The sequence below is a fragment of the Oncorhynchus mykiss genome, chromosome 12 (assembly GCF_013265735.2).
Source record: "Oncorhynchus mykiss isolate Arlee chromosome 12, USDA_OmykA_1.1, whole genome shotgun sequence".
Lineage (NCBI taxonomy): Eukaryota > Metazoa > Chordata > Actinopteri > Salmoniformes > Salmonidae > Oncorhynchus > Oncorhynchus mykiss.
This window is the reverse complement of record NC_048576.1, coordinates 5,087,695-5,111,815: the sequence shown is the minus strand read 5'-3', so window position 1 is coordinate 5,111,815 and position 24,121 is coordinate 5,087,695. Positions and strand designations below refer to the sequence as shown.

At 44.8% G+C, this 24,121-nt stretch overlaps 1 protein-coding gene across 4 annotated transcripts in view; it reads right to left on the bottom strand.

Annotated features, from left to right (window-relative positions):
• The window catches only part of LOC110536866 (polypyrimidine tract-binding protein 3), a 109,852-nt gene that overhangs the window by 5,883 nt on the left and 79,848 nt on the right, over positions 1 to 24,121 (bottom strand). For 2 of the 4 annotated variants that reach the window (XM_036936744.1, XM_036936746.1), the window contains exons 7-12: positions 20,890 to 21,064; positions 15,304 to 15,378; positions 12,868 to 13,034; positions 9,810 to 9,843; positions 7,429 to 7,521; positions 1,088 to 1,304 (exon numbers count right to left, since the gene is read on the bottom strand). In XM_036936744.1, coding sequence (XP_036792639.1) covers positions 1,088 to 1,304; positions 7,429 to 7,521; positions 9,810 to 9,843; positions 12,868 to 13,034; positions 15,304 to 15,378; positions 20,890 to 21,064 — 761 coding nt within the window. The remainder of the gene's footprint in view (positions 1 to 1,087; positions 1,305 to 7,428; positions 7,522 to 9,809; positions 9,844 to 12,867; positions 13,035 to 15,303; positions 15,379 to 20,889; positions 21,065 to 24,121) is intronic. The other 2 variants (XM_036936747.1, XM_036936748.1) reach the window with 1 other exon arrangement.

The following is a 24,121-nucleotide window of genomic DNA, read 5'->3' as shown; positions in this document are numbered from 1 at the left end:
AATATACTGCAGGAGTACAGCCTCTACAATATACTGCAGGAGTACAGCTAAAGGGGAACTTTCTTGTGACAGACATTATCATACATATTCGCTTGTTCAGATTTAAACACATCCATCCCCAGAAATAAACAGAATAGATAACTAGTGTTGGAGAGGGGGAGGAGGGAGGTGTAGTTGGAGAGGGGGAGGAGGGAGGTATAGTTGGGGAGGTATAGTTGGAGTTGGAGAGGGGGGGTATAGTTGGAGAGTGGGAGGAGGGAGGTGTAGTTGGAGAGGGGGAGGAGGGAGGTGTAGTTGGAGAGGGGGAGGAGGGAGGTATAGTTGGAGAGGGGGAGGAGGGAGGTATAGTTGGAGAGGGGAGGAGGGAGGTGTAGTTGGAGAGGGGGGGTATAGTTGGAGAGGGGGAGGAGGGAGGTATAGTTGGAGAGGGGAGGAGGGAGGTGTAGTTGGAGAGGGGGAGGAGGGAGGTATAGTTGGAGAGGGGAGGAGGGAGGTGTAGTTGGAGAGGGGGGTATAGTTGGAGAGGGGGAGGAGGGAGGTGTAGTTGGAGAGGGGGAGGAGGGGGGTATAGTTGGAGAGGGGGAGGAGGGAGGTATAGTTGGAGAGGGGGAGGAGGGAGGTATAGTTGGAGAGGGGGAGGAGGAGGGTATAGTTGGAGAGGGGGTGGAAGGAGGTATAGTTGGAGAGGGGGTGGAAGAAGGTATAGTTGGAGAGGGAGAGTAGGGAGGTGTAGTTGGAGAGGGGGAGGAGGGAGGTATAGTTGGAGAGGGGGAGGAGGGAGGTGTAGTTGGAGAGGGGGAGGAGGGAGGTATAGTTGGAGAGGGGGAGGAGGGAGGTATAGTTGGAGAGGGGGAGGAGGGAGGTGTAGTTGGAGAGGGGGAGGAGGGAGGTGTAGTTGGAGAGGGGGATGAGGGAGGTATAGTTGGAGAGGGGGAGGAGGGAGGTATAGTTGGAGAGGGGGAGGAGGGAGGTGTAGTTGGAGAGGAGGAGGAGGGAGGTATAGTTGGAGAGGGGAGGAGGGAGGTGTAGTTGGAGAGGGGGAGGAGGGAGGTGTAGTTGGAGAGGAGGGAGGTAAAGTGAATCTCACGGGATGTTGGATAGATGGAGGGTGGCAGAGGGAGGGAAGATGTTCTGAAAGTTCTTGGATCCAGGCTTCTTGAAGCGGTGTAGCGGGGAGCCGCTGAAGTCTTTAGTGAGGCCCTGGTCTTCCTGTCCCTCCCTGGGCAGCTGGACCGTCTGGTGTTTAGAGACGGTCACTCTGATCACCTTGCCGTGCAGCCGCTGGCCGTTCAGGTGGGACATTGCTGGAGTAGACGAGGAGAAGAGTCAGACACCGTACAGACTGACAGACATAAATAATTATAATAAAATAATAAAAATATTTGATTGGCGGACACCTTTTAAAAAAATATATATATTTTACCCCTTTTCTCCCCAATTTCGTGGTATCCAATTATTGTAGTAGCTACTATCTTGTCTCATCGCTACAACTCCCGTACGGGCTCGGGAGAGACGAAGTTTGAAAGTCATGCGTCCTCCGATACATAACCCAACCAAGCCGCACTGCTTCTTAACACAGCGCGCATCCATCCCGGAAGCCAGCCGCACCAATGTGTCGGAGGAAACACCGTGCACCTGGCAACCTTGGTTAGCGCGCACTGCGCCCGGATCGCCACAGGAGTCGCTGGTGCGCGATGAGACAAGGATATCCCCACCGGCCAACCCCTCCCTACCGGCCAACCCCTCCCTAACCCGGACGACGCTAGGCCAATTGTGCCTCGCCCCACGGACCTCCCGGTCGCGGCCGGTTACGACAGAGTCTCTGGTGGCACAGCTGGCGCTGCAGTACAGCTTTCACGGCCCTCAAGGACATCTGACATTAACAGGAGGCCTAAATAAAAGCCAGTGTAGTACATAATATCATTAAATCAACTGTAATACATAATATCATTAAATCAACTAATACATAATATAGTTAAATCAACTGTAATACATAATATCATTAAATCAACTGTAATACATAATATAATTAAATCAACTGTAATACATAACATCATTAAATCAACTGTAATACATAATATCATTAAATCAACTGTAATACATAATATAATTAAATCAACTGTAATACATAATATAGTTAAATCAACTGTAATACATAATATCATTAAATCAACTGTAATACATAATATAATTAAATCAACTGTAATACATAATATCATTAAATCAACTGTAATACATAATATAGATAAATCAACTGTAATACATAATATTATTAAATCAACTGTAATACATAACATCATTAAATCAACTGTAATACATAATATCGTTAAATCAACTGTAATACATAATATCATTAAATCAACTGTAATACATAATATAGTTAAATCAACTGTAATACATAATATCATTAAATCAACTGTAATACATAATATCATTAAATCAACTGTAATACATAATATAGTTAAATCAACTGTAATACATAATATCGTTAAATCAACTGTAATACATAATATAGTTAAATCAACTGTAATACATAATATCATTAAATCAACTGTAATACATAATATTATTAAATCAACTGTAATACATAACATCATTAAATCAACTGTAATACATAATATCGTTAAATCAACTGTAATACATAATATCATTAAATCAACTGTAATACATAATATAGTTAAATCAACTGTAATACATAATATCATTAAATCAACTGTAATACATAATATCATTAAATCAACTGTAATACATAATATAGTTAAATCAACTGTAATACATAATATCGTTAAATCAACTGTAATACATAATATAGTTAAATCAACTGTAATACATAATATCATTAAATCAACTGTAATACATAATATCATTAAATCAACTGTAATACATAATATAGTTAAATCAACTGTAATACATAATATCATTAAATCAACTGTAATACATAATATCATTAAATCAACTGTAATACATAATATAGTTAAATCAACTGTAATACATAATATAGTTAAATCAACTGTAATACATAATATCATTAAATCAACTGTAATACATAATATAGTTAAATCAACTGTAATACATAATATCATTAAATCAACTGTAATACATAATATCATTAAATCAACTGTAATACATAATATCATTCAATCAACTGTAATACATAATATCATTAAATCAACTGTAATACATAATATCATTAAATCAACTGTAATACATAATATAGTTAAATCAACTGTAATACATAATATCATTAAATCAACTGTAATACATAATATCATTAAATCAACTGTAATACATAATATCATTAAATCAACTGTAATACATAATATCGTTAAATCAACTGTAATACATAATATAGTTAAATCAACTGTAATACATAATATCATTAAATCAACTGTAATACATAATATCATTAAATCAACTGTAATACATAATATAGTTAAATCAACTGTAATATATAATATCATTAAATCAACTGTAATACATAATATCGTTAAATCAACTGTAATACATAATATAGTTAAATCAACTGTAATACATAATATAGTTAAATCAACTGTAATACATAATATAGTTAAATCAACTGTAATACATAATATAGTTAAATCAACTGTAATACATAATATCATTAAATCAACTGTAATACATAATATCATTAAATCAACTGTAATACATAACATCATTAAATCAACTGTAATACATAATATCGTTAAATCAACTGTAATACATAACATCATTAAATCAACTGTAATACATAATATCATTAAATCAACTGTAATACATAATATCGTTAAATCAACTGTAATACATAATATCATTAAATCAACTGTAATACATAATATCGTTAAATCAACTGTAATACATAATATTATTAAATCAACTGTAATACATAATATCATTAAATCAACTGTAATACATAACATCATTAAATCAACTGTAATATATAATATAGTTAAATCAACTGTAATACATAATATCGTTAAATCAACTGTAATACATAATATCGTTAAATCAACTGTAATACATAATATCATTAAATCAACTGTAATACATAATATAGTTAAATCAAGTGCATGAATCAAAGTAACATTTGAAATGAAAGGACCAGACGAAACAGAATGGATCAAAGAGGAGGGGATAGGATATGGACCCGGTTTTAGGGTTACTAGGGTTATTTTTTTAATATAGTTTTTTATTTTCAGTTAATAACAAATTCTTATTTACATTGACGGCCTACCCCAGCCTACCTCGGACGACGCTAGGTAAATTGTGCAGGGTAGCCTAGTGGTTAGAGCATTGGACTAGTAACTGGAAGGTTGTAAGTTCAAACCCCCGAGCTGACAAGGTACAATTCTGTCGTTCTGCCCCTGAACAGGCAGTTAACCCACGTTCCTAGGCCGTCATTGAAAATAAGAATTCGTTCTTAACTGACTTGCCTAGTTAAATACAGGTAAAAAAAATAAATAAAAAAATAAATAAAAATTGTGCACTGCCCTATGGGACACCCAATCACAGCCAGATGTGATGCAGCCTGGATTCAAACCAGGGACTGCAGTGATGCCTCTTGCACTGAGATGCAGTGTCTTAGACCACTGCGCCACTCAGAGTAAGGGTTTAGGGTCTTAGACCACTGTGCCACTCGGGGTAAGGGTTTAGGGAAAGTGTAAAGGGTTTAAGGTAAAGGGTTTATGGTAAAGGGTTTAGGGTAAAGGGTTTAAGGTAAAGGGTTTATGGTAAAGGGTTTAGGGTAAAGGGTTTAGGGTAAAGGTTTAAAACAGTAGGATCTATCCTCTCAGTATTAAAACAGTAGGATCTGTCCTCTCAGTATTAAAACAGTAGGATCTGTCCTCTCAGTATTAAAACAGTAGGATCTGTCCTCTCAGGTTTAAAACAGTAGGATCTGTCCTCTCAGTATTAAAACAGTAGGATCTGTCCTCTCAGTATTAAAACAGTAGGATCTGTCCTCTCAGTATTAAAACAGTAGGATCTGTCCTCTCAGTATTAAAACAGTAGGATCTGTCCTCTCAGTATTAAAACAGTAGGATCTGTCCTCTCAGTATTAAAACAGTAGGATCTGTCCTCTCAGTATTAAAACAGTAGGATCTGTCCTCTCAGTATTAAAACAGTAGGATCTGTCCTCTCAGTATTAAAACAGTAGGATCTGTCCTCTCAGTATTAAAACAGTAGGATCTGTCCTCTCAGTATTAAAACAGTGGGATCTGTCCTCTCAGTATTAAAACAGTAGGATCTGTCCTCTCAGTATTAAAACAGTAGGATCTATCCTCTCAGTATTAAAACAGTAGGATCTGTCCTCTCAGTATTAAAACAGTAGGATCTATCCTCTCAGTATTAAAACAGTAGGATCTGTCCTCTCAGGTTTAAAACAGTAGGATCTGTCCTCTCAGTATTAAAACAGTAGGATCTGTCCTCTCAGTATTAAAACAGTAGGATCTGTCCTCTCAGTATTAAAACAGTAGGATCTGTCCTCTCAGTATTAAAACAGTAGGATCTGTTCTCAGTATTAAAACAGTAGGATCTGTCCTCTCAGTATTAAAACAGTAGGATCTGTCCTCTCAGTATTAAAACAGTAGGATCTGTCCTCTAAGTATTAAAACAGTAGGATCTGTCCTCTCAGTATTAAAACAGTGGGATCTGTCCTCTCAGTATTAAAACAGTGGGATCTGTCCTCTCAGTATTAAAACAGTAGGATCTGTCCTCTCAGTATTAAAACAGTAGGATCTGTCCTCTCAGTATTAAAACAGTGGGATCTGTCCTCTCAGTAATAAAACAGTAGGATCTATCCTCTCAGTATTAAAACAGTGGGATCTGTCCTCTCAGTAATAAAACAGTAGGATCTATCCTCTCAGTATTAAAACAGTAGGATCTGTCCTCTCAGTATTAAAACAGTAGGATCTATCCTCTCAGTATTAAAACAGTGGGATCTGTCCCCTCAGTATTAAAACAGTAGGATCTGTTCTCTCAGTATTAAAACAGTAGGATCTGTCCTCTCAGTATTAAAACAGTAGGATCTGTCCTCTCAGTATTAAAACAGTAGGATCTATCCTCTCAGTATTAAAACAGTAGGATCTATCCTCTCAGTAATAAAACAGTAGGATCTGTTCTCTCAGTATTAAAACAGTAGGATCTGTCCTCTCAGTATTACAACAGTGGGATCTGTCCTCTCAGTATTAAAACAGTAGGATCTATCCTCTCAGTATTAAAACAGTGGGATCTATCCTCTCAGTATTAAAACAGTGGGATCTATCCTCTCAGTATTAAAACAGTGGGATCTATCCTCTCAGTATTAAAACAGTGGGATCTATCCTCTCAGTATTAAAACAGTGGGATCTGTCCTCTCAGTATTAAAACAGTGGGATCTGTCCTCTCAGTATTAAAACAGTGGGATCTGTCCTCTCAGTATTAAAACAGTGGGATCTGTCCTCTCAGTATTAAAACAGTGGGATCTATCCTCTCAGTATTAAAACAGTGGGATCTATCCTCTCAGTATTAAAACAGTGGGATCTGTCCTCTCAGTATTAAAACAGTGGGATCTGTCCTCTCAGTATTAAAACAGTAGGATCTGTCCTCTCAGTATTAAAACAGTAGGATCTGTCCTCTCAGTATTAAAACAGTAGGATCTGTCCTCTCAGTATTAAAACAGTAGGATCTGTCCTCTCAGTATTAAAACAGTAGGATCTATCCTCTCAGTATTAAAACAGTAGGATCTGTCCTCTCAGTATTAAAACAGTAGGATCTGTCCCCTCAGTATTAAAACAGTAGGATCTATCCTCTCAGTATTAAAACAGTAGGATCTGTCCCCTCAGTATTAAAACAGTAGGATCTATCCTCTCAGTATTAAAACAGTAGGATCTGTTCTCTCAGTATTAAAACAGTAGGATCTGTCCTCTCAGTATTAAAACAGTAGGATCTGTCCTCTCAGTATTAAAACAGTAGGATATGTCCTCTCAGTATTAAAACAGTAGGATCTATCCTCTCAGTATTAAAACAGTAGGATCTGTCCTCTCAGTATTAAAACAGTAGGATCTGTCCTCTCAGTATTAAAACAGTAGGATCTGTCCTCTAAGTATTAAAACAGTAGGATCTGTCCTCTCAGTATTAAAACAGTAGGATCTGTCCTCTCAGTATTAAAACAGTAGGATCTGTCCTCTCAGTATTAAAACAGTATGATCTGTCCTCTCAGTATTAAAACAGTAGGATCTATCCTCTCAGTATTAAAACAGTAGGATCTGTCCTCTCAGTATTAAAACAGTAGGATCTATCCTCTCAGTATTAAAACAGTAGGATCTGTCCTCTCAGTATTAAAACAGTAGGATCTGTCCTCTCACCAAGCTGTTCTGATCTGTTCTGTTCTCTCAGTATAACAGTGGGATCTGTTCTGTTGTCTCAGTATAACAGTAGGATCTGTTCTCTCACCAAGCTGTGCCTGAGTAGCATCGGCCATCTGGATTAAGGCATTCTCTTTCTTGTTGAACAGAATTTTGACCCGATGCACATCACCATACACCCCTAGAGAGAAGGCATAGAGGGAAGGGATAGAGGGAAGGGATAGAGGGAAGGGGTAGAGGGAAGGTATAGAGGGAAGGGAGAGAGGGAAGGGAGAGAGGGAAGGGAGAGAGGGAAGGGAGAGAGGGGAGGGAGAGAGGGGAGGGAGAGAGGGAAGGGATAGAGGGAAGGGATAGAGGGAAGGGATAGAGGGAAGGGATAGAGGGAAGGGAGAGAGGGGAGGGAGAGAGGGAAGGGATAGAGGGGAGGGAGAGAGGGAAGGGATAGAGGGAAGGGATAGAGGGAAGGGATAGAGGGGAGGGAGAGAGGGGAGGGAGAGAGGGAAGGGAGAGAGGGAAGGGAGAGAGGGGAGGGAGAGAGGGAAGGGATAGAGGGGAGGGAGAGAGGGAAGGGATAGAGGGAAGGGATAGAGGGAAGGGATAGAGGGAAGGGATAGAGGGAAGGGAGAGAGGGGAGGGAGAGAGGGAAGGGATAGAGGGGAGGGAGAGAGGGAAGGGATAGAGGGGAGGGAGAGAGGGAAGGGATAGAGGGAAGGGATAGAGGGGAGGGAGAGAGGGGAGGGAGAGAGGGAAGGGAGAGAGGGGAGGGAGAGAGGGAAGGGATAGAGGGAAGGGATAGAGGGAAGGGATAGAGGGAAGGGAGAGAGGGGAGGGAGAGAGGGAAGGGATAGAGGGGAGGGAGAGAGGGAAGGGATAGAGGGGAGGGAGAGAGGGAAGGGATAGAGGGAAGGGATAGAGGGAAGGGATAGAGGGAAGGGAGAGAGGGGAGGGAGAGAGGGAAGGGATAGAGGGGAGGGTGAGAGGGAAGGGATAGAGGGAAGGGATAGAGGGAAGGGATAGAGGGAAGGGATAGAGGGAAGGGAGAGAGGGGAGGGAGAGAGGGAAGGGATAGAGGGGAGGGAGAGAGGGAATGGAGAGAGGGGAGGGAGAGAGGGAAGGGATAGAGGGAAGGGAGAGAGGGGAGGGAGAGAGGGAAGGGATAGAGGGAAGGGAGAGAGGGAAGGGATAGAGGGAAGGGAGAGAGGGGAGGGAGAGAGGGAAGGGAGAGAGGGAAGGGATAGAGGGGAGGGAGAGAGGGGAGGGAGAGAGGGAAGGGATAGAGGGAAGGGATAGAGGGGAGGGAGAGAGGGAAGGGATAGAGGGAAGGGAGAGAGGGAAGGGATAGAGGGAAGGGAGAGAGGGGAGGGAGAGAGGGAAGGGAGAGAGGGAAGGGATAGAGGGGAGGGAGAGAGGGAAGGGGTAGAGGGAAGGGATATAGGGAAGGTATAGAGGGAAGGGATAGAGGGAAGGGATAGAGGGAAGGGAGAGAGGGAAGGGAGAGAGGGAAGGGAGAGAGGGAAGGGATAGAGGGGAGGGAGAGAGGGGAGGGAGAGAGGGAAGGGATAGAGGGAAGGGATAGAGGGGAGGGAGAGAGGGAAGGGATAGAGGGAAGGGATAGAGGGAAGGGATAGAGGGAAGGGATAGAGGGAAGGGAGAGAGGGAAGGGATAGAGGGAAGGGATAGAGGGAAGGGATAGAGGGAAGGGATAGAGGGAAGGGATAGAGGGAAGGGATAGAGGGGAGGGATAGAGGGAAGGGATAGAGGGAAGGGAGAGAGGGAAGGGATAGAGGGGAGGGAGAGAGGGAAGGGATAGAGGGAAGGGAGAGAGGGGAGGGATAGAGGGAAGGGATAGAGGGAAGGGAGAGAGGGAAGGGATAGAGGGGAGGGAGAGAGGGAAGGGATAGAGGGAAGGGAGAGAGGGAAGGGAGAGAGGGGAGGGAGAGAGGGGAGGGAGAGAGGGAAGGGAGAGAGGGGAGGGAGAGAGGGAAGGGAGAGAGGGAAGGGAGAGAGGGAAGGGATAGAGGGGAGGGAGAGAGGGGAGGGAGAGAGGGAAGGGATAGAGGGAAGGGATAGAGGGAAGGGATAGAGGGAAGGGAGAGAGGGGAGGGAGAGAGGGAAGGGATAGAGGGAAGGGATAGAATGAGAGAGTGGGAGGGACAAGAGGAGTGTGAAGTACATACATTATTTCAATACAATTCAAAAGGGGCTTTATTGGCATGGGAAAACAGATGTTTACATTGCCAAAGCCAGACTATTTCCCTTCATTGTATAATGCTGAGAGTTACAGGGAGATAGAAGGATAGAGGTGTGTGAGATGACAAACAGATGCCAGTATCTAAACAGACAGGACAGGAAGTATACTTATCAGCCAATCACAGTTAGCATAAAAGGCACAGTAACCACAGTAACCCCCCCCCCACACACACAGCTATGCAGTGAATGACAACCAACCCCATTACTAAATGGCCTTACCAAATAGGATGAACAGTCCATGTGGTGATATGCTCTGCAGGGAGAAGAAAGAGGAAATCAGAAAACTGGTCAAGTGCAGGTAATACTGGTGGTGTGGTGATACAGAAACCAACCAAGCATGTACCTTCCCTTTCCCTTGCATCATCATCATACACAGCCAGCCAGCCGCGGCCCTACCAGCCAGCCAGCAGCAGCCCAACCAGCCAGCCAGCAGCAGCCCAACCAGCCAGCCAGCAGCAGCCCAACCAGCCAGCCAGCCGCGGCCCAACCAGCCAGCCAGCCGCGGCCCAGCCTGCCAGCCAGCCGCGGCTCAGCCTGCCAGCCAGCCGCGGCTCAGCCTGCCAGCCAGCCGCGGCTCAGCCTGCCAGCCAGCCGCGGCTCAGCCAGCCAGTCAGCAGGGCCCAGCCAGCCAGCCAGCAGCAGCCCAGCCAGCCAGCAGCGGCCCAGCCTGCCAGCCAGCAGGGCCCAGCCAGCCAGCCAGCAGCGGGCCAGCCCTAATGCTTCTTATCTAGCTGGAGAATCAGATAAGACCCAGCTATTCACCACTACCCAGTCCCAAATCCAACCCTATTACCTATGTAGTGGGCCCTGGGGAAAAGTAGTGCACTGCATAGATAAAAGGGTGGGATTTGGGACACAGCCCAGGTCGTGTCTTATGACATCAACTGCTGCTGACACACATAGAGAACGCAGCTACTAACATGAAACTCCTTAATGATTGCAGCCCAGCAAAGAATCCAACATGATATTTACCAAGAAGTAGACCTAAGTACCATAGATTCTAACATCAGCTTCTATCTGTTCATACGTCATATCCCTTCTCACCAGGTCAGTACCATTTAGTTATCTGGAAAGTGTCCCTTCTCACCAGGTCAGTAACATTTTGTTATCTGGAAAGTGTCCCTTCTCACCAGGTCAGTACCATTTAGTTATCTGGAAAGTGTCCCTTCTCACCAGGTCAGTAACATTTAGTTATCTGGAAAGTGTCCCTTCTCACCAGGTCAGTAACATTTAGTTATCTGGAAAGTGTCCCTTCTCACCAGGTCAGTAACATTTAGTTATCTGGAAAGTGTCCCTTCTCACCAGGTCAGTAACATTTAGTTATCTGGAAAGTGTCCCTTCTCACCAGGTCAGTAACATTTAGTTATCTGGAAAGTGTCCCTTCTCACCAGGTCAGTAACATTTAGTTATCTGGAAAGTGTCCCTTCTCACCAGGTCAGTAACATTTAGTTATCTGGAAAGTGTCCCTTCTCACCAGGTCAGTAACATTTAGTTATCTGGAAAGTGTCCCTTCTCACCAGGTCAGTAACATTTAGTTATCTGGAAAGTGTCCCTTCTCACCAGGTCAGTAACATTTAGTTATCTGGAAAGTGTCCCTTCTCACCAGGTCAGTAACATTTAGTTATCTGGAAAGTGTCCCTTCTCACCAGGTCAGTACCATTTAGTTATCTGGAAAGTGTCCCTTCTCACCAGGTCAGTAACATTTAGTTATCTGGAAAGTGTCCCTTCTCACCAGGTCAGTAACATTTAGTTATCTGGAAAGTGTCCCTTCTCACCAGGTCAGTACCATTTAGTTATCTGGAAAGTGTCCCTTCTCACCAGGTCAGTAACATTTAGTTATCTGGAAAGTGTCCCTTCTCACCAGGTCAGTAACATTTAGTTATCTGGAAAGTGTCCCTTCTCACCAGGTCAGTAACATTTAGTTATCTGGAAAGTGTCCCTTCTCACCAGGTCAGTACCATTTAGTTATCTGGAAAGTGTCCCTTCTCACCAGGTCAGTAACATTTAGTTATCTGGAAAGTGTCCCTTCTCACCAGGTCAGTAACATTTAGTTATCTGGAAAGTGTCCCTTCTCACCAGGTCAGTAACATTTAGTTATCTGGAAAGTGTCCCTTCTCACCAGGTCAGTAACATTTAGTTATCTGGAAAGTGTCCCTTCTCACCAGGTCAGTAACATTTAGTTATCTGGAAAGTGTCCCTTCTCACCAGGTCAGTAATATTTAGTTATCTGGAAAGTGTCCCTTCTCACCAGGTCAGTACCATTTAGTTATCTGGAAAGTGTCCCTTCTCACCAGGTCAGTACCATTTAGTTATCTGGAAAGTGTCCCTTCTCACCAGGTCAGTAATATTTAGTTATCTGGAAAGTGTCCCTTCTCACCAGGTCAGTACCATTTAGTTATCTGGAAAGTGTCCCTTCTCACCAGGTCAGTACCATTTAGTTATCTGGAAAGTGTCCCTTCTCACCAGGTCAGTACCATTTAGTTATCTGGAAAGTGTCCCTTCTCACCAGGTCAGTACCATTTAGTTATCTGGAAAGTGTCCCTTCTCACCAGGTCAGTACCATTTAGTTATCTGGAAAGTGTCCCTTCTCACCAGGTCAGTAACATTTAGTTATCTGGAAAGTGTCCCTTCTCACCAGGTCAGTACCATTTAGTTATCTGGAAAGTGTCCCTTCTCACCAGGTCAGTACCATTTAGTTATCTGGAAAGTGTCCCTTCTCACCAGGTCAGTACCATTTAGTTATCTGGAAAGTGTCCCTTCTCACCAGGTCAGTACCATTTAGTTATCTGGAAAGTGTCCCTTCTCACCAGGTCAGTACCATTTAGTTATCTGGAAAGTGTCCCTTCTCACCAGGTCAGTACCATTTAGTTATCTGGAAAGTGTCCCTTCTCACCAGGTCAGTACCATTTAGTTATCTGGAAAGTGTCCCTTCTCACCAGGTCAGTACCATTTAGTTATCTGGAAAGTGTCCCTTCTCACCAGGTCAGTACCATTTAGTTATCTGGAAAGTGTCCCTTCTCACCAGGTCAGTAACATTTAGTTATCTGGAAAGTGTGGTGTTTTATGTCTGTTTTGGGCGGCTTGGTGTGTGGCATGTTCTGAGAGTTTTGCAGGGGTAGCCTGGTCCCAGATCTGTTGGTTCTATCAAGTCAACATTCCTTGTAATGCCAAATGTTTAGCTTGCCATTGAGCAATGGCGTTGAGCAATGGCGTTGAGCAATGGCAAGCACAAACAATAAAGAGGAGTTGAGGGGGTAACAGGTGGGGGGTCACTTACATCAGGGTTGAGGTTGGAGACAAGGAGAACGGCGTGAACAGCGATCGGGGCCATGCCGTGTAGGGTCATCCGTGAGCCGGGCATGGCGAGGGGTCCCAGAGCGCCGGTCATCGTGTGCATGGACAGACCTGGGGGCACGCACGATAGCAGGTCAAAGGGCGGGCCTACTAGAGGAGGGAGGAGGGCCCAGGGTCAGTATGAGGAGAGGAGAGACGGTAGGAGAGGGGAGGGGGAGGAGAGACGTTAGGAGAGAGGAGGGGAGGGCCCAGGATCAGTATGAGGAGGGAGGAGAGACAGTAGGAGAGGGGAGGGGGAGAAGAGACGGTAGGAGAGGGGAGGTGAGGGGGAGGAGAGACGTTAGAAGAGGGGAGGGGGAGGAGAGACGTTAGGAGAGGCGAGGGGAGGGCCCAGGATCAGTATAAGGAGGGAGGAGAGACAGTAGGAGAGGGGAGGGGAGGAAGAGACGGTAGGAGAGGGGAGGTGAGGGGGGAGAAGAGACGGTAGGAGAGGGGAGGAGAGGTGAGGGGGGAGGAGAGACGGTAGGGGAGGTGAGGTGAGGGGGGTGTCCCAAATGGCACCCTATTCACTATATAGTACATTTGGGACGCAGTCGGAGAGTGGGAGAAAGATGATGATGATGGTTGAGATTATGTACTTATAAAAATAGAAACACTAGAACATGATTCCCCAGTCAAGTCAATGGGGCTGAAGATGATTCCCCAGTCAAGTCAATGGGGCTGAAGATGATTCCCCAGTCAAGTCAATGGGGCTGAAGATGATTCCCCAGTCAAGCCAATGGGGCTGAAGATGATTCCCCAGTCAAGTCAATGGGGCTGAAGGTGATTCCCCAGTCAAGTCAATGGGGCTGAAGATGATTCCCCAGTCAAGTCAATGGGGCTGAAGATGATTCCCCAGTCAAGTCAATGGGGCTGAAGATGATTCCCCAGTCAAGTCAATGGGGCTGAAGATGATTCCCCAGTCAAGTCAATGGGGCTGCCGTGGTCTGAGGATGATTCCCCAGTCAAGTCAATGGGGCTGCTGTGGTCTGAGGATGATTCCCCAGTCAAGTCAATGGGGCTGCCGCGGTCTGAGGATGATGCCCCAGTCAAGTCAATGGGGCTGCGGTGGTCTGAGGATGATTCCCCAGTCAAGTCAATGGGGCTGCCGCGGTCTGAGGATGATTCCCCAGTCAAGTCAATGGGGCTGCCGTGGTCTGAGGATGATTCCCCAGTCAAGTCAATGGGGCTGCCGCGGTCTGAGGATGATTCCCCAGTCAAGTCAATGGGGCTGCCGCGGTCTGAGGATGATTCCCCAGTCAAGTCAATGGGGCTGCCGTGGTCTGAGGATGATTCCCCAGTCAAGTCAATGGGGCTGCCGCGGTCTGAGGATGATTCCCCAGTCAAGTCAATGGGGCTGCCGCGGTCTGAGGATGATTCCCCAGTCAAGTCAATGGGGCTGCCGTGGTCTGAGGATGATTCCCCAGTCAAGTCAATGGGGCTGCCGTGGTCTGAGGATGATTCCCCAGTCAAGTCAATGGGGCTGCCGTGGTCTGAGGATGATTCCCCAGTCAAGTCAATGGGGCTGGAGGAGAGTGATAGTGGGGTGGTACCTACCTATATAGGGGGTATGGGGCAGGAGGAGGGTGATACCTACCTATATAGGGGGTATGGGGCTGGAGGAGAGTGATAGTGGGGTGGTACCTACCTATATAGGGGGTATGGGGCTGGAGGAGGGTGTACCTACCTATATAGGGGGTATGGGGCAGGAGGAGGGTGTACCTACCTATATAGGGGGTATGGGGCTGGAGGAGGGTGATACCTACCTATATAGGGGGTATGGGGCAGGAGGAGGGTGATACCTACCTATATAGGGGGTATGGGGCAGGAGGAGGGTGATAGTGGGGTGGTACCTACCTATATAGGGGGTATGGGGCTGGAGGAGGGTGATAGTGGGGTGGTACCTACCTATATAGGGGGTATGGGGCTGGAGGAGAGTGATAGTGGGGTGGTACCTACCTATATAGGGGGTATGGGGCTGGAGGAGGGTGATACCTAGCTATATAGGGGGTATAGGGCAGGAGGAGGGTGATACCTATCTATATAGGGGGTATGGGGCAGGAGGAGGGTGATACCTACCTATATAGGGGGTATGGGGCAGGAGGAGGGTGATACCTACCTATATAGGGGGTATGGGGCAGGAGGAGGGTGATAGTGGGGTGGTACCTACCTATATAGGGGGTATGGGGCTGGAGGAGGGTGATACCTAGCTATATAGGGGGTATAGGGCAGGAGGAGGGTGATACCTATCTATATAGGGGGTATAGGGCTGGAGGAGGGTGATACCTAGCTATATAGGGGGTATAGGGCAGGAGGAGGGTGATACCTATCTATATAGGGGGTTTGGGGCAGGAGGAGGGTGATAGTGTGGTGTACCTACCTGCTTGGGGGAACCCAATAGCGGGGCCAAAACCTGCTGCCCCAGCGTAAGGCGAAGAGATGATACCCGGAGCACCTGGAAACACAATAAATCAAATGTATAAAATATAAAGCCCTTTTTACCTCAGCAGTTGTCACAAAGTGCTTAACTTTCCCAAGATCCCAAAGGCCCGACAAAGCAGCATTGGTGGGAAAAGTATCCAATGGTCATACTTGACTAAAAGTAAAGATACCTTCATAGAAAATAACTCAATCAAAAGTGAAAGTCACCCAGTAAAATACTACTTGAGTAAAAGTCTAAAAGTATTGCGTTTTAAATATACTGAAGTATCAAAAGTAACAGTCGAAAATATAAATAATTTCAAATTCCTTATATTAATTAAGAAAACCAGATGGCACCAATTTACAGATAACCAGGGACAGACTCCAACACAACATAATTTACAAATTACGCATGTGTGATTAGTGAGTCCTCTAGATCAGAGGCAGTAGGGACGACCAGGGATGTTCTCTGTTTAGTGAGTCCTCCAGATCAGAGGCAGTAGGGATGACCAGGGATGTTCTCTGTTTAGTGAGTCCTCCAGATCAGAGGCAGTAGGGATGACCAGGGATGTTCTCTGTTTAGTGAGTCCTCCAGATCAGAGGCAGTAGGGATGACCAGGGATGTTCTCTGTTTAGTGAGTCCTCCAGATCAGAGACAGTAGGGATGACCAGGGATGTTCTCTGTTTAGTGAGTCCTCCAGATCAGAGGCAGTAGGGACGACCAGGGATGTTCTCTGTTTAGTGAGTCCTCTAGATCAGAGGCAGTAGGGATGACCAGGGATGTTCTCTGTTTAGTGAGTCCTCCAGATCAGAGGCAGTAGGGATGACCAGGGATGTTCTCTGTTTAGTGAGTCCTCCAGATCAGAGGCAGTAGGGACGACCAGGGATGTTCTCTGTTTAGTGAGTCCACCAGATCAGATGCAGTAGGGATGACCAGGGATGTTCTCTGTTTAGTGAGTCCACCAGATCAGAGGCAGTAGGGATGACCAGGGATGTTCTCTGTTTAGTGAGTCTTCCAGATCAGAGGCAGTAGGGATGTTCTCTGTTTAGTGAGTCTGCCAGATCAGAGGCAGTAGGGATGACCAGGGATGTTCTCTGTTTAGTGAGTCCTCCAGATCAGAGGCAGTAGGGATGACCAGGGATGTTCTCTGTTTAGTGAGTCCTCCAGATCAGAGGCAGTAGGGATGACCAGGGATGTTCTCTGTTTAGTGAGTCCTCCAGATCAGATGCAGTAGGGATGACCAGGGATGTTCTCTGTTTAGTGAGTCCTCCAGATTAGAGGCTGTAGGGATGACCAGGGATGTTCTCTGTTTAGTGAGTCCTCCAGATCAGAGGCAGTAGGGATGACCAGGGATGTTCTCTGTTTAGTGAGTCCTCCAGATCAGAGGCAGTAGGGGGGATGTTGTCTTGTTAAGTGTGTGAATTGGAACCTTGTCCAATTTTTTAATTCAAGGCCCCTACAAACAGTAGACTATTCCATATGGTACACGTTGCTCACAAAGCAATCCCAAAAGGGGACACCGCTTTTCAATTTCCTCATTGTGGGGGGGGGGGGTTGTTGTTGGGGCTGCCAATACAGGAAATTAAATGTTGGAAGGTTTACAGTTCATTAAAGAAGAGGAATGTTCGCAAGCTCAATCCCTACAAGCATTCCTTCCTCCCAAATGGGACCCTATTCCCTAAATAGTGCACTATATTGGGCATACGGTGCAATTTGGGACGTAGAGTCTCTTCTCTTGTTACACTACAGAACCAACCAGTTTCGTGACAGCAGAGAGCTAGGTGTGATAAGGGTTCAACCTGTGCTCTATTTGCTATTTAGTGCAGTTTTAACCAAACTCCTATTCACAAAACAAAAAAATATTTTTTTATGAAATATTAGCTTTTGTCTGGAGCCAAAAAAAGACAGAAAATTCAAAAGTGAATTTGACGTTATGCACTAACAAGGTTTTTCAGCATAAGCAGATTGACTACTGCTAGAGATGTTTACGGGTGTGACAAGTAGTCTGACATAATGAGTATGAGAACGGATATGGGAAAATCACCAAGATAGCGCCGACAGATAGGACAGCCGTTGCTTCTAGCTCCTAGGCAATAGCTGTTACATTATTAGCACAGAAATTCAGAGTGGACTTCTAGTCCGACTCATGAGGCACGCGCACACCACCCACCGCTTCCAAGTATGCACAGTAACTCGCTAATGTTCAGTCTCTGGATAATAAAATTGATGAGCTCAGGGCGAGGATTTCCTTCCAGAGAGACATCAGGGACTGTAACATACTCTGTTTCACGGAAACACGGCTCTCCCGAAATATACTGTCTGAGTCCGTACAGCCAGTTGGGTTCTCAGTTCATCGCGCAGACAGGAATAAATGTCTCTCCTTGAAGAAGAAGGGTAGGGGTGTAAATTTCATGATGAACTCTTCATGGTGTGATTGTGATAACGTACAGGAACTCAAATCCTTTTGTTCACCCGACCTAGAATACCTCACAATCAAATGCAGACCATATTACCTCCCAAGAGAATTCTCTTCGGTTATAGTCACAGCCGTGTATATTCCCCCTCAAGCCAGATACCAAGAGGCCCCTCAAAGACCCTCACTGGACTTTATGCAAACTGGAAGCCATATATCCTGAGGCCACATTTATTGTAGCTGGGGATTTTAACAAAGCAAATTTGAAGAAAACCCTACCGAAGTTCTATCAACACATTGACTGTAGTACTCGTGCTGCTAAAACACTCGACTACTGCTACTCCAACTTCTGGGATGCCTACAAGGCCCTCCCCCGCCCTCCCTTCGACAAATCAGATCAGGACTCCATTTTGCTCCTCCCTTCCTACAGGCAGAAACTCAAACAGGAAGTACCCGTGCTAAGGACTATTTAACGTTGGTCTGACCAATCGGAATCCACGCTTCAAGTTTGTTTTGATCACGCAGACTGGGATATGTTCCGGGTGGCCTCTGAGAATAACATTGACCAATACACGGATATGGTGACTGAGTTCATCAGGAAGTGTATAGGAGATGTTGTACCCACTGTGACTATTAAAACCTACCCCCCCATCGTCTTTGAAATGCAAGAGAAAAGCCATAAAGTACTATTCCAAGCTAGGCAGAATTTAGTCACTAGGTGGCAGCAGAGTTTGTGCAAAGTTTTAGACAGATTTATTTCTGATCAAAATGTTGTATCAAGATGATTTTTACCTTGTCAGCTTGGGGGATTCAATCTAGCAACCTTTCAGTTACTGGCCCAACACTCTAACCACTAGGCTACCTGCCTCCTCTACACTCTAACCACTAGGCTACCTGCCGCCTCTACACTCTAACCACTAGGCTACCTGCCTCCTCTACACTCTAACCACTAGGCTACCTGCCACCTCTACACTCTAACCACTAGACTACCTGCCTCCTCTACACTCTAACCACTAGGCTACCTGCCTCCTCTACACTCTAACCACTAGGCTACCTGCCTCCTCTACACTCTAACCACTAGGCTACCTGCCTCCTCTACACTCTAACCACTAGGCTACCTGCCTCCTCTACACTCTAACCACTAGGCTACCTGCCTCCTCTACACTCTAACCACTAGGCTACCTGCCTCCTCTATACTCTAACCACTAGGCTACCTGCCACCCCTACACTCTAACCACTAGGCTACCTGCCTCCTCTACACTCTGACCACTAGGCTACCTGCCGCCTCTACACTAACCACTAGGCTACCTGCCGCCTCTACACTCTAACCACTAGGCTACCTGCCGCCTCTACACTCTAACCACTAGGCTACCCTGCCTCCTCTACACTCTGACCACTAAGCTACCTGCCTCCTCTACACTCTAACCACTAGGCTACCTGGCTCCTCTACACTCTAACCACTAGGCTACCTGCCTCCTCAACACTCTAACCACTAGGCTACCTGCCGCCTCTACACTCTAACCACTAGGCTACCTGCCACCTCTACACTCTAACCACTAGGCTACCTGCCACCTCTACACTCTAACCACTAGGCTACCTGCCTCCTCTACACTCTAACCACTAGGCTACCTGCCGCCTCTACACTCTAACCACTAGGCTACCTGCCGCCTCTACACTCTAACCACTAGGCTACCTGCCGCCTCTACACTCTAACCACTAGGCTACCTGCCTCCTCTACACTCTAACCACTAGGCTACCTGCCACCTCTACACTCTAACCACTAGGCTACCTGCTGCCTCTACACTCTAACCACTAGGCTACCTGCCACCTCTACACTCTAACCACTAGGCTACCTGCCGCCTCTACACTCTAACCACTAGGCTACCCTGCCTCCTCTACACTCTAACCACTAGGCTACCCTGCCTCCTCTACACTCTAACCACTAGGCTACCTGCCACCTCTACACTCTAACCACTAGGCTACCTGCCTCCTCTACACTCTAACCACTAGGCTACCTGCCACCTCTACACTCTAACCACTAGGCTACCTGCCACCTCTACACTCTAACCACTAGGCTACCTGCCTCCTCTACACTTGTTAGATATTACTGCACTGTTGGAGCTAGAAACACAAGCATTTCACTACACCCGCAATAACAGCTGCTAAACATGTGTGTGTGACAAATAACATTTGATTTGATTTGTAATGCAATCATTTATTTTATAAAGTTATTAAATAATAAGTTATTTGATATTGGCTTCTCATGACCATTCTTAGTCAGCTAAACGCATAATAATTGATTGGTTTTACAATAATGTTAAATGAAGTCAGATAAACATTTTAATAGGCAGGTCGCATGTGAGGTATATATAATATAATATATGATACATTTTACCCCACTACATTACCTAAGGGACAAGCTTATCCGAATTAGTCAACACAAATTGATTAAAAAAAAACACAACCTGTGTTTTCAAACCATCATTCATTCACTGACATCACAGTGGCACAAGTAACGTTCAGATTAGAGCGGTTTATATGTTGATGACCACTTATTGGGTGGGTTGTGAATGAGCCAGAGGTGAGAAACAGGCAGGAAGTGGAGGGGACAGACAGGATGTGGAGGGGACAGACAGGAAGTGGAGGGCATTAACCATAGAGGTCGATAGAGGACTCTTCGTCGCATCTTTGCCATATTGGTTTCTGTGACCGCACGGTCAGATCCATTGAGGGCTTTCTCCATTTTAAAGTAGTCCATTTCTTCTTCTACTTCTATGAATTTATTGTAGGGGACAGACAGGAAGTGGAGTGGGACAGAGAGGACGTGGAAGGCGCAGACAGGAAGTGGGGGGGGGGGGGCAGACAGGAAGTGGCGGAGTCAGACAGGAAGTGGTGAATATGACAGGAAGTGAAGGGGTCAGACAGGATGTGGAGGGGACTGTTTGAATTGTGGCTAACTGTGATGTGTTTTCCTATCGGAAATGCTAAGTGTTGAAATGCTAAGTGTTGAAATGCTAAGTGTTGAAATGCTAAGTGTTGAAATGCTAAGTGTTGAAATGCTAACTGTTGAAATGCTAACTGTTGAAATGCTAACTGTTCCTGGTCTCAGTAATAAGCGTCGTTGGTCTCACCGAAGGCGGCAGTCAAGGCAGGGTCCATGGTAGGTTGTCCATCTCCAGAGGGAAGATCCAGGCGGGTGAAATCTCGGCTTTTGTCATTGTTGTATTTCACATTCAGACTGGTCAGCTTGGAGAACTCCACACGCAGAGTGCAGCACGCGTTATAGATGTTCTGGCCATCTAAAGTCTAGAGAGAGAGAAAGAGAGAGAGCGAAAGAGAGAGAGAGGGGGTGTTAGATCAACAAATAGATTGGACAGACATTCATTATATATACAAAATAGTACATTTCAGGATAATTGGCACATAAACATGTCTGAGTATCTCTCTTGGTGACCACCATAAACATGTCTGAGTATCTCTCAGAGTGACCACCATAAACATGTCTGAGTATCTCTCTTGGTGACCACCATAAACATGTCTGAGTATCTCTCTTGGTGACCACCATAAACATGTCTGAGTATCTCTCTTGGTGACCACCATAAACATGTCTGAGTATCTCTCTGAGTGACCACCATAAACATCTCTGAGTATCTCTCTTGGTGACCACCATAAACATCTCTGAGTATCTCTCTTGGTGACCACCATAAACATGTCTGAGTATCTCTCTTGGTGACCATCACACAGGGTCCCAGTGAAGAATGAAGTGCATCATTATAGTCTAGTGCAGAGGAAAAAAACTACTCCCATCATCAGAAAACCACAGTGTTTTACAGTAATGACAGAATATGTGTCACTACAGTTACTGTACCACTCAACAGGCTCCTCCGTAGATTAGCAGTTAATGTACCACTCAGAGAATATAGAACATCAAGCTGCCCCGTAGAGCAGTTAATGTACCACTCAGAGAATATAGGACAACAAGCTGCCCCGTAGAGCAGCCGTTAGAGTTAGGTTACTGATTCAAAGTGACAGGGTTTGATTAACAAATGGCATCCCATTCCCTACAAAGTGCACTACTTTTAACCAAATCAAATCACATTATATTTGTCACATGCGCTGAATACAACTGGTGTAGACATACCGTGAAATGATTACGAGCCCTTCCCAATGATGCAGAATACAAATAATAATACGAATAAAATAGTACCACTAGGAGTAAAATAGAATGAATGGAGCTATATACAGGAAGTACCATATCAATGTGCTGCTATATACAGGAAGTACTAGATCAATGTGCTGCTATATACAGGAAGTACCAGTACCAGATCAATGTGCTGCTATATACAGGAAGTACTAGATCAATGTGCTGCTATATACAGGAAGTACTAGATCAATGTGCTGCTATATACAGGGAGTACCAGTACCAGATCAATGTGGAGCTACATACAGTTATATTCCTGTCACGAGTCCGACCGAGGGTGTCTTCCCTTCCCGGTCGGGTGGCGCTCGGCGCTCGTCGTCACCGGCCTAGTAGCTGCCACTGATTGTCTTTCCTCCCCCTCCTTGTATGTTTATTGTTAGCACCTGTTAGTGAGTCATTAGTTGGGCTTTATTAGACTTTTTTATCCTGTTCCTTTGTGCGGGATTAATTATTGTACCCTTCGGTTATGTAGGAGAGGAACGTGTTTGTTCCTGGTCGTGTATTCTACTGTACTGTTTTCTTCCCCCGTGTTTGGGGCATTTGGTTTTGAGCACCCAGTGTTGCGTGAGTGCATTAAATAGCACAGTATTGCAGGAAACTCTCTGTTTCCTGCGTCTGACTCCACACCCACGACACCCGGAGCGTTACAATTCCGCTCAACACAGGATAGACACATGTTCACACTCCCTTAAATCGTTTGGAGAAAATATCCTTTCTATTTTATTCAGCTTTGTTCAATTTTATTCTTCATAATATAAAATAATACCTTGGAATTCTAAGCAAATCTTGTCTGCTAAATGAACTAGTGTAGCCCACAGCCATATGGCAGAGCCAGATCAGGACCTAACATGAGGACAACTCAGAGGATGTAGCCCACAGCCATATGGCAGAGCCAGATCAGGACCTAACATGAGGACAACTCAGAGGATGTAGCCCACAGCCATATGGCAGAGCCAGATCAGGACCTAACATGAGGACAACTCAGAGGATGTAGCCCACAGCCATATGGCAGAGCCAGATCAGGGCCTAACATAAGGACAACTCAGAGTATGTAGCCCACAGCCATATGGCAGAGCCAGATCAGGGCCTAACATAAGGACAACTCAGAGGATGTAGCCCACAGCCATATGGCAGAGCCAGATCAGGACCTAACATGAGGACAACTCAGAGTATATTATTCTGTTCTTCTGAAATAGATTACATTTTCTTCTTATCATGTTTCTTTAGACCTGTCTAAAATAAATAATGGATTTATTGTGAAGGTGGAGGCTATATTACATGGATTTATTGTGAAGGTGGAGACTATATTACATGGATTTATTGTGATGGTGGAGACTATATTACATGGATTTATTGTGAAGGTGGAGGCTATATTACATGGATTTATTGTGAAGGTGTAGGCTATATTACATGGATTTATTGTGATGGTGTAGGTAGACTATATTAAATGGATTTATTGTGAAGTTGTAGACTATATTACATGGATTTATTGTGAAGGTGGAGACTATATTACATGGATTTATTGTGAAGGTGGAGGCTATATTACATGGATTTATTGTGAAGGTGGAGGCTATATTACATGGATTTATTGTGATGGTGTAGGTAGACTATATTAAATGGATTTATTGTGAAGGTGGAGACTATATTACATGGATTTATTGTGAAGGTGGAGACTATATTACATGGATTTATTGTGAAGGTGGAGACTATATTACATGGATTTATTGTGAAGGTGGAGACTATATTACATGGATTTATTGTGAAGGTGTAGACTATATTACATGGATTTATTGTGAAGGTGGAGACTATATTACATGGATTTATTGTGAAGGTGTAGGCTATATTACATGGATTTATTGTGATGGTGTAGACTATATTACATGGATTTATTGTGAAGGTGTAGACTATATTACATGGATTTACTGTGAAGGTGTAGACTATATTACATGGATTTATTGTGAAGGTGGAGACTATATTACATGGATTTATTGTGAAGGTGTAGACTATATTACATGGATTTATTGTGATGGTGTAGGTAGACTATATTAAATGGATTTATTGTGAAGGTGGAGACTATATTACATGGATTTATTGTGAAGGTGGAGACTATATTACATGGATTTATTGTGAAGGTGGAGACTATATTACATGGATTTATTGTG